Here is a 10,623-nt window from a genome sequence, read left to right on the forward strand (position 1 = left end):
ACATTTCTAAACTAAAGCAACAATTTATAATGCCTAGTCCACAGTGGAAAACTAAAAGGCAGAGCTGAGAAACTCCACTGGTTGGTCATTACAGAAGGCTACTGGGAACTTATGGAATGACCTCAGTAATGGAAGGCTACTGACTCTGAGGAAACTCAGGCTGAAATACTGCACAGACAAAAACTGGTATTCTGCAGCACCAGTACCATTTAAGTGCTAGTTACAAACATTTTCATGGTCATATGTTAGATCAGTTTTCTGAAAACAGGAAGAGCCTTTCGTTTTCCCACTCTATACAATTTTTATGCTCTGACAAAATGACTCCAACACTGAATCACAAGGATAAACATCACATACTTTCCAGTTACTCAATGGATGATATTACGATAGGAATGCTGAGAACTTACATGGCACTGTAGTTCCAAATCTAGTAGGATTCAGCACAATAAACCTGTTCTTCAAACTCCTTCGCCCCACTCCTTGGGCTCCAATCAAGACCAGGGTTTTCCTCTGAAAAGGAGGCATTTTGGCTACTTCCTCATATATCTGGATTTCATGGCGATCAAATTCTACATTGAGAAACGTACAAAAAACTTTAATACACACTCAAGGCTGTAAGAAAAAGAAATTAAGTAGTCCTGCTGTTTATCAACAGACCCCATGCGAATATAAACAGTGCTCAGAGGGCAGTAAGTTTGATACAAGACTTCTAGCTTTAAATTGGTTTGGGAATAAAATAGTTATTTCTCCATGGACAGCATAAGGTCAGGTTCTCTCTTTTACTTCCAAGGAGAAAGTCTGTTTTTGATCAGAAGGGGACAACTGTGACTGACAATTAGCGAACTTCCACAGAATCATGGGATGGTTGAGGTTGGAAGGTACCTCTGGAAGGCATCTGGTCCACTCCAATGCCCAGGACCACAGCCAGACACTTGTTGAGTATCTCTAGGGAGGACAACTCCACAACCTCTGTGGATAACCTGTGCCAGTGCTCAGTCACCCTCACAGTGGAAAAGGTGATTTCTGATGTTCAGAGCCTGTGTTGCTTGTTGGCTCTTGCCCTGTCACTGGGCTACTCTGCAAACAGCCCACCCAGCTCCGTCCTCTTTGCACCCTCCCTTCAGGTATTTGTACACATTGGTGAGAGCTGCCCTGAGCCTCCTCTTCTCCAGATTGAACACTCCCAGCTGTCTCAACTTTTTCTCATGGGTGAGATGTTCCAGTCCCTTCAACATCTTTGCATGTCCACATCTCCCTTGCACTGTGGAGGTGCCCAGTACTCTTAGGTGTGGCCTCATCAATGCTGAACAGAAGTGAAAAATCACATCCCCTCAGCCCACTGGCAACAAACATTTCACTGTTTTTTCTTAACACCCAGTTTTTCTCTGATTTCCACCCACCAAATGATGTACTCAGCACAGCCATGTCTGCACTGGTTGCTATTGTTTTTAAACCATAAAAACTATCTGATCTATCAAACTTATAATCAAATATTTTACTGCAAATCTTTAGCTTTGGATACACTACGCTCTACAAGTTTTGACACCTAAAGAACGTTGACTTTCATGTAGTATTAAGAGATACCTGCATTTCTTGTAGTGAGATACATCATCTTTTTCTTTTTTTTGCTGCTTATTGTTCCACAGAAAGGCCCTAGAAATAAAAAACTAGATGAATTCACAATTTCTGTTAATTTCTAAAACTTATTTATATGAATACATTAAATTTTAGATTAATACATTTATAAAGACTATTCTAGAATTGTATATATCCTAGGGCAAGAAATTACATCTATTTACAAACCCATCAAATGGTACAGGAAGAACTGAACACAGAAAAAATTATTTTCCTAGAAAAGAAAGCAGTTGAAGAATTAATGTTTAGCTTATTAACTTTCAGTGCATACCATACAAAAAATCTTTAAAAAGTGCACACTGCCTGTCCCACCTCATTCAGCTTTTCATCATCAGGTGGCAAAACTGATTCATGTATCTTTGAACACTAAACAGAGACTTTACCCTTTGTCCTTCAGCAAAAGCCAAAATATGAAATTCAGCATTTCACAATAATCTCTGTAATCTCACACAGCAGTTTTTCTATTATTTATGAAGGTGGGAAAAGCAAAACAAATGGAGTCAGAGCAAAATCTACTCCTGAAATTTACTAAATCTCACCTGAGTTGTCCCAGTCCCTCCTAACAAAAGCCTTCCTCTTCTCTTCCAGGAACTGGCTAGGAATTAGACCTGCACTTCCTCCTTCTTTGACATGACTAGCCTGGGAGGGGAAAAAAACGCAAACAAATAATTATATTTAACTTGCAAGAAGCATTTTTCTCATCAAGATGGTGTTGTCTGACTTCCTCACTGCCAGTTTCTCAGTGGTGAGTGTTGATACATTTACAACTGAGACTTAAAAATTCAGGGTCAGATGTAAATATTAAAATTCTCTTTTACAGGAATAGTGTCTTGATACTGAGTATTAAAATTCAGAAAACTTAAGTAAAATAGATGCAAGTTTCATTACTGGTTCCCATTACGAAGTAAGCTCCTCCAGACATAAAACTTTGGCATAAAATTCCCAAGTGGAATTCTCTGGCTCCAGACACTGAAGTCTCAGGTGACAAAAGTCAAGATTTGCTAGTATACAGTATACTTATTTTATATTCTTGAGCTGCTCCAAACAGGTTTCAGTGCAGTTTATTAACTGTCATTTCCCAGTGAATGCCAGTAACACATCCCTAATCATGCCTTCAAGCTTTCTGCACTAAGCAACTACATATTTAAAATCTTAGTAACTTAAGCATTCCCAGTAATGAACTGGCTAAAATTCTCTATAAAATAATTTCATGGTAAGCTCAATTCTCAGCAAGTTTACACACACAAACACAGTTATGAAGTGTTTAATTCTCCATAAATCTTTTGCTTGCAATAAATCCTTCTTTTGCTAACAGGAGATGTTTGCTTTTCAACTTGCATGCTTTTATCTATGACTAACTGATTTTTTACAGTATGAAGTTTTCATTAACAGTCTAGCATTTCTAGAAAGCATGAGGAAAAACTAAACTTCTTTTTCCTGGGGCATGATCTGCATAGCAATACACTATACTGATTTAACACATTTCAATTTTGCCAGATTGAGCGTTGAAGAGTTATTTCTCCTGGACTCACACAAGTTACAACTGGAGAGATTGAAAGGCAATACAGAAGTCAGCATGAGAGCTAAACATCAAATTCCTCCAGAGTTTTGGAGTGTCTACTTCTGAAACTAATTAAGTTGGCAGCAATAAATTCTCAGCCTTTCCTCGCAAAGACTTTTTATTGTCTTTCTTTCTGTTGTTACTGTCACTGAGAAGCAACAAAATTCAGCAGCTGCTTAGGTATATTGGAATATTTCTGTTGCTTTTACAGAAGTCATATATCTTGTTCTCAGGCGGTCTGGCTCTCTTCTGCTTGTTACCTTGCAAAGGGTGAGCAATGTAGGAGTTGAAAGGGAAATTAATAATGCTATACTCTTTGCCAGTTTTGAGGATCTCGGTTGAGAAAAGGGTTTTAAAAGTTCACAAAAGGGTCTTAAAAGTTTACTTGTCCCATTTTCAGAGGCACTGATAATGTTTAATTCTGTGCATAGTGTCTTGTAAAAATAAACATAGCATAAACACTGGATTACATTTCCACTGCAGGACTGAATGTAGAAATACCACCTTAAAGCAGGATGAGCTGTTAATATTTGAAACAGTGCCAAACACTGTGACTATGAGCATGCATGATACACAGCTCACAGACACTGACCACTGTAGAAATAAAACATACAGCCTCTCCAGACAGCTATTCTCACCCCCTTAATCCACAAGATTAATTTCTCTCTCTGCATCTCTCTGAGCACTCAGGAAGGGGTCCACATCTTCCACAGCTGCTGTCAGGGAAGGCTTACCATAGTTATAGTCAAACTAAGACTTTTTTTCTAGAAATTGTCCACCTTAAATTTATTTGTGGGAATGTCCAGGCTTATGATACAAGAACAAAGACAAATAAACACAACTAACAGTAAAATGAGTGTTACATATACAATTTAAAGCATTACTTTTCCTTTAGTATTTCAACTTCATAACTTTATATTAGCTTGAAATTGGATTGCAGTATAAATATTTTTTTTCATGTATCTACTGTTAAATGGAAGTAGATCATAATTTAAAGAGTTTATTAGTAAGGCACCTACTGATGCTTTTCAGATTTTTATTTTACTTATTTTAATCTTTTTACCAACCTGCCACCAATTCGGATCTTCCCGGTTTACAATCTGAAGAATTTCTCCTTTAGAAAATTTCAAACCTGCTTCTTTGCATGGGATGAGGTTGTCATTATATGGATTATAATCAAAATGACACTTCACAAAAACCTGAAATGTGTAAAAAGTAACAAAGCTTAAGCATTATAAAATACATGCTAAAAAAAAATCTATCTGTCAAACTGAAGTAATTTCTTTACCTACAGCATAAAAACCTTGACATGATCCAAGCTGCATTTGGCATGTAACTTTTTCTAGGGGGAAAAAGTTATTCACCAACTGGGGCAGAATAATTAATGAGTGTATACAACTCAATTAGAATTCTGACTTTTAATTACTTAAAAATACAAACAAATTATTGGAATGTGAGTACTGTATTTAAGGCTGGTAGAATCTCAAGAATTACTTTTAAAACATTGAGTTCATGGCAAAAATAACAGGAGATGCAGCTGCTTAAGACTCAATTTGATGCAGGGGAAGAAACAGTAGGTTGCATGACTGAACCGAAAACATCTTTGACTGTCTTTGTACCAGGCTGGGGAGCAAAGGAAGCCCTGCACCTGCCTCAATAGAGCACATTCCCTCAGCCTCTACTCAGTGGAAGTCACAGGCATTAAGACCCACTACTTGAAGGATCATCTTATAGGCTGTTTCAAAGGACTCATTCAGCTCAGGAAGTCACTTCTGCCATGGAGAAATTGACAGCCTACAGCAACAACAAAAGGATAAGGAACAGCCACCATCCAAGTTCCCACTGAAGTCAGAGTTCAAAAGCCTGTCTGTTGAATTAAATACATTTCTGAATTCTGTTAAACTGATTATTTTGACACTAACCACATTATAAACACACACACACTTCACTGCATGAAGTGTGATTGTGGTCCGGTCATCAGAGATCACTTAAGGTCAAAGAAACGTGCTTTATATGTAGCATACAAATGCCTAACAATTTTAGACACTAATTTAAGTTTTTTAGGCAGGCATATTAGGTGAATAAACTCATTTCTAAAATGTAATTAAAGGTAAATACAGGTATCTAAATTTTAGTCTTCCTCCTAGCATTATATTCATATGTCTAATCCAGAATCTTAGAGAATCTTACACAATAAAGTACTAAGCAGAAGTTCTTTTCACAGAATCATCAGAAATGTGCTACCGACCTGTTGAGGAATGACAGTGTCTCTGTAGCTGGGGAGAATTTTCAAAGTGACACTTCCACTGATGTTTTTCAGCAGTTCTTGCAATTCTTTTGGGTTGTTTCCAACCTCGTGGCCATTCACCTCTTTAATAATGTCCCCTACATGCAGAAGACCTTGCCGATCTATCATTCCTCCATGAAGAATTCGGGCTATTACCAGATCATTGTTCTCCACTCTGAACGTGACTCCCTGAAAGAGGTACAGGACACCCAGTTCACCACTGTATGAATTTCACTTTCATTTTACCATTACCTCAAGAACAAATATCCAGCTGTGGGATATTCCACTCACTCCAATAAAAACAGTTACAGCTACTACAGTGTTAGAGCTCCTGATACAGAGAAGCATCAGGTGATGGAAGTGCTTTCACACAAGATTTTCATAAGACTGAAAAATTATTGTTGTTTTGATTGGATGCAATAATGTCATCTCATATCAAGATGTTGTGTTAGTCAGTTTTACCAGCAGTCATTCAGGCCAGTGACTGCCTAATCACTATCCCGTTACTTCTTACAGAGAATGGGATGGAGTACATGAAAGCATCTTCCTATTTCAACCTCTCAATACTGAGCTTATCACCCATTAAATTACACAACATAATGAAAATAATTAAAACAAGAAATCAGGTATGTGCAAACATTTTCACTAGCATTTTAAAGACACACTCACCCTCAATTACTTACCAGTGGCTCTCCTGCTCTTTTGTGAATTCCAAGGATACGAATAGCATCTACTGGAACAACCTGGTTGTTCACTGAAGAATTATTGACTTCTGGGCTAGAAGGAGGGGAATCATAACATTTTGAAGCCACAATATCATGTGCTTCCAAGAGTGACTGCAAAGAAACAGAAAAAAAATCTTTTTTAGAGTAATGAAATAACTGTTTGTGAAAGGATTTAGTGCTGAATAACCACTGAATCTGTCCTTTTGGGATCAGGTCATAATACCATTACTTCACATGAAATAAAGCAAAAATGGACACAATAAGTGCTCACATGAACTGATAAGCCTATTGCCTCGGCAAATATCCTATCTTGTAGATAAAAATGCTGCTTCTTAAGGAAATATAGGAGAAATGTAACTAAACTTGGGAGGAATGTGTGATGTTACGAGGGAACAAGACAGAAAAAGGAGTACCTAAAATAGTCTTCCACCTAATGAGACAGTATCTGAGCAAATTGTTACAGTAAATGAACAGCCAGCCCACTGCAAAAAAATGAAGATAACTCATCATTAGATACTTGTGGTTAATCCAATAAAATTTTCTTCCACAGTAATTTGGATAATGACAAGTATGCAAGGATTTCTAGCTATCTGCAGAATGAATGCTTCCTGCTTGCATAAAGCCAAGACAGAATTCTAGTAACAAATGAATCCAAGCTTACAGAGTTTACTTTCTGGAAGACAGGAGCTCAGACCTTAGAGTTAACAGTGTTTTCTCCAGTCCACATACGTAAATACAAAGTAGAAGGAGGAGATCCAAATGAATATAATCATGTTTGGAAGACAATGTAATTTAGGCATAATTTTTTCATAAAACATATCTTAGGATAAAGAAAAATTTTTAAGACAATACATACAGATAAACCAAGATCAAACTTGTGCACTAAGACAGTGGAGACTTTCAGACTTTCTGTCTTTCTGTCACCTTCTAGTGTAAGATGTCCCTGCCCGTGGCGGGGGATCTGGAACAAGATGATCTTTAAGCTCCCTTCCAACCCAAACCATTCTGTGATTCTGTGAGAGGAACAGGGACACCTGATATCCATCATACACGGTAGTCCAAGGTAAAGCATCCTACAGCACAGGGAGTCACACTGACAGATACACAGAGAGCAGCAGCAAGCAGAAGAGATGCCTACTGGGCCTCCAACTACACAGCTTTGTTTCCAACAGTGACTGGTCAGATATGGTCTTAAGGCAGGACACTGACTGTGTCACAGAAGCAGCTAAAAAAAAAGACACCATGGGACTATCACTGATACTGACATGCACATGCCAGAGGAAGACAGCAAACTACCAGAAAGCAGAGCAGGCGAGCAGGTAAGAGTCATGATTTGCTATGCAGTCTGCTCCATCCATTCTTCTGTAAGCCACCTCTAAGCTAAAGGCTGTGCAACCACATTAGGTTAGTGCTAAGCTCAGCATGCAAGCCCTCAAAATGTCACAAACCTGAACAGTCATTTTAATCTGCCCATTACACGATGAACCTGCTGATATTTCAACTTGAGGTTAGAAGGAAGTATTAATTCACCGATTTTGCCCCTTCCATTAAGACTGTAAAGACAGCTGCTTATTGTGGCTGTTCTGATACTGTGGGCACAAACCAAATCAAATTAAATAGGAAAAACAATCATTTATTTAAATCAAGCAGCTGTCAGATGGTAGCAATTTCTAATTCTTCACTATCCAAGACACATCCAATCCAGAAACCAGGAGAACAGATCTCTCTGCCAATGTTTGCAAGCAACATATTTTTGGATCTTTCTAAATTTCCAAAATGAAACTAATTTGCATCAGCAACACATTTTTACAGATTAGCACTCATAAAACCAGGTAGATACAGTAGTATGAAACTTCCAGTTTTCTTCTGGTCACATGCTAGAACAAATTGTCCCTGAAGCTTCTGACCTCAACTCACTACTCATAAAGCCTCACACAGCTGCCTGGACAGGTCTCTGCCCTTTAATGGTAATGCAATTTATAGATTATAATCTGATCCACAGTCCAGAAAGCCTACTAAGATAACAGTCTGTGTCATCCTTTTCAAATTAAAATGCTCCATAAAATTCTTCAGTTCTTAAATCTGATCCCATTTCACATTCTGATCCTTTTTAACCACTCAGTTTTATGGATAAGCATGAATTCATACAACTGCTACTTAACCATCTCTCAGTCAAAGGATCTTTTTCCTATTTCCTTCTTCCTTTTACACAAGGCCTGAGTCACAGAAGGACTATCAGGGACTGCCCACAACTCTAGTGTTTTCTTTAAAAAAGTAGTTCATTGGTTTCCTGAAGGCACAGTTAACTTATTACTGTCCCATACCTAACTCTCAGTTCTGAAACTCAAGAATCTGTACCAGTTTTATGAGCCTGTTTCCAGCCAGCCAGGTCATGACCTACAGTCCTGGAGAACACTTAAGTACAGGCACCTGGCAATGGGGCCTTGTGTCTGTACCACTGTCAGATACTGGCCAACATTTTATGTCCTAAGTTACTTTCTTATTTCAGGAACATGGCTGGGAGAACTGAGAAATACAGTTACATGAACTTCTCTTGTTTCTTTCTTGTGATGCCCGAAAAAGTGATATCCTGTGCTCCTGCAAGTCCAGAGCTCCACTGGAATCTGACCTTTCTATACTGGTGCTGGAACACATATAAAACCACTGCCAAAGTCTGCAAAACAACATGGACTGATCAACAATCATAAAATGGTTCAAAGTTTCCTCCACACAAAATTCCCTCCTGTAAACAGGATCACCTGGTTATCCAAGACTGGATAGCTGTAGAAATGTTCTCATGAAAGAATGCCAATATTGTCAAAAAAAGGCATTTAGGAGAACTGCTACAAATCACAAGAACACAGATTCCAGTGGAAACACAGTCCTGTGACAGACAGTATGCAAGACTTTATACAAGACATTGTCAAAAAACAATTAATAAACTTAGAAGATATTGATCTCTTTACAGTAGTTTCCTGTGGCTGCATATATTTGACAGGTAAAAATTATTTTAAAACTTAACTGAAAATTCAGTAATCAGAGAACCATTAAACATGCAAGGCTCTCTGCAGTACTGAAGCCAAGTTCAAACTCAACATTTGTTTTTCATTAAAAAAATTCTCAACACAATCGAAACATGTTATGAAGCACTGCCCTAAATAAGAGAATGACCATTTCTCCAATTCTGAACCAAAGGAACAATTAAATTACAAACTGGAGGCTGTGGTGGGAGGGAATACACAAGAGTAGAATGACTCTATAGTCTTGAATTCAGGGCCTTCTTTCCTAACTTCCTAGAAGTATCTAAAATAGTTTCTTTCCTCTTTTATGCACTCAGTGTGTGTTAGCCTTCCCCGATAACCTTGTTTAAATATTAGAACTTAATAAATAGACTAGAGACCCCTAATGTTCATGTGAAAAGAACACATTTTAAAGGCTCTCCTGGAAAAGTGAGGGAATCATTTATGACCTCAGAAAAATCAGAAGGGATGGTAAGAACACAAGAATACGTAGGGAAAATAACCCTATATATTAATATCTGTCTAGGAGACAATTTAAGATCACTTTTTCTAAATGAAGCATTTTAAAGGTATCAGCCCTTACAAACCTAACTAGTAGAAGACAATACTGGCTGCTTTTCAGATTAAGTATTTTATTGCCAGCAGAATCTATTTAGGATGAATGGTTTAGCTAATTCTTGAAGGGTGTAAGTAACAAAACGAGCTCTTCCAAAAGGAAGTAGAAATGATTCTTCTGCATGTTTAACCACTCCAACAGTGTGAAAATTTTTCACTGCTGTTTCTTTCCTCAAGGCAACCTCTCTTACCACTCCTGTCTTCTGCTCTCCAGCTATTGTCTGGTAAGATTTGCTACAGCCTCTTCCATGTGCAGCATGTGCCAGCTGGCTCTCCAACACATACTGACCTACTGGCCAGCCATCAATACTGTGAAACTCATTAGAACTTTCACACTTTGACCTCTGAAAAGTTCAGTTAAAACTAAAAAGGGTAAAGAGTGGAAGGGATGAAAAAACAAGGAAACAAAAGGAGAAAAGAGAGACAATAATACAGCCAGGCATGCACCTGAACACCAGAGTTAGTCCTTCCCAAATGCTCTTCTACAAAAATGTGTAGAAAAAATGAAGTCCTGTAATTTGGTATTTCTAGCACTAAATGATACATCCAAACAAACTACTGTACTGATGCCTTGTAGATTGCATTTTATATTTGTATGCCAAGGCAGGTTACAACTGTAAGGTGAGACTGTGATAAAGTGGAACCATTCATTTGTAAAATACAGTCAGCCTCTAAACCAATGACACAGTAGTGTCCGTGGAACTTTCAAAGAGTCAGGTTGGGTTGTTAGCACTTTTACTGAACTGGAGAAAGGATGTAAAAGACTTTTTTTTTAAATGC

At 37.9% G+C, this 10,623-nt stretch overlaps 1 protein-coding gene across 1 annotated transcript in view; it reads right to left on the reverse strand.

Moving 5' to 3' along the window:
• MPP6 (membrane palmitoylated protein 6) overlaps positions 1-10,623 on the reverse strand; it is a 27,878-nt gene that overhangs the window by 8,441 nt on the left and 8,814 nt on the right. The window contains exons 3-8 of the mRNA XM_031057667.1: positions 6,167-6,319; positions 5,445-5,672; positions 4,264-4,395; positions 2,175-2,274; positions 1,585-1,653; positions 408-569 (exon numbers count right to left, since the gene is read on the reverse strand). Coding sequence (XP_030913527.1) covers positions 408-569; positions 1,585-1,653; positions 2,175-2,274; positions 4,264-4,395; positions 5,445-5,672; positions 6,167-6,319 — 844 coding nt within the window. The remainder of the gene's footprint in view (positions 1-407; positions 570-1,584; positions 1,654-2,174; positions 2,275-4,263; positions 4,396-5,444; positions 5,673-6,166; positions 6,320-10,623) is intronic.

Source organism: Geospiza fortis, unplaced genomic scaffold (assembly GCF_000277835.1).
Source record: "Geospiza fortis unplaced genomic scaffold, GeoFor_1.0 scaffold95, whole genome shotgun sequence".
NCBI lineage: Eukaryota > Metazoa > Chordata > Aves > Passeriformes > Thraupidae > Geospiza > Geospiza fortis.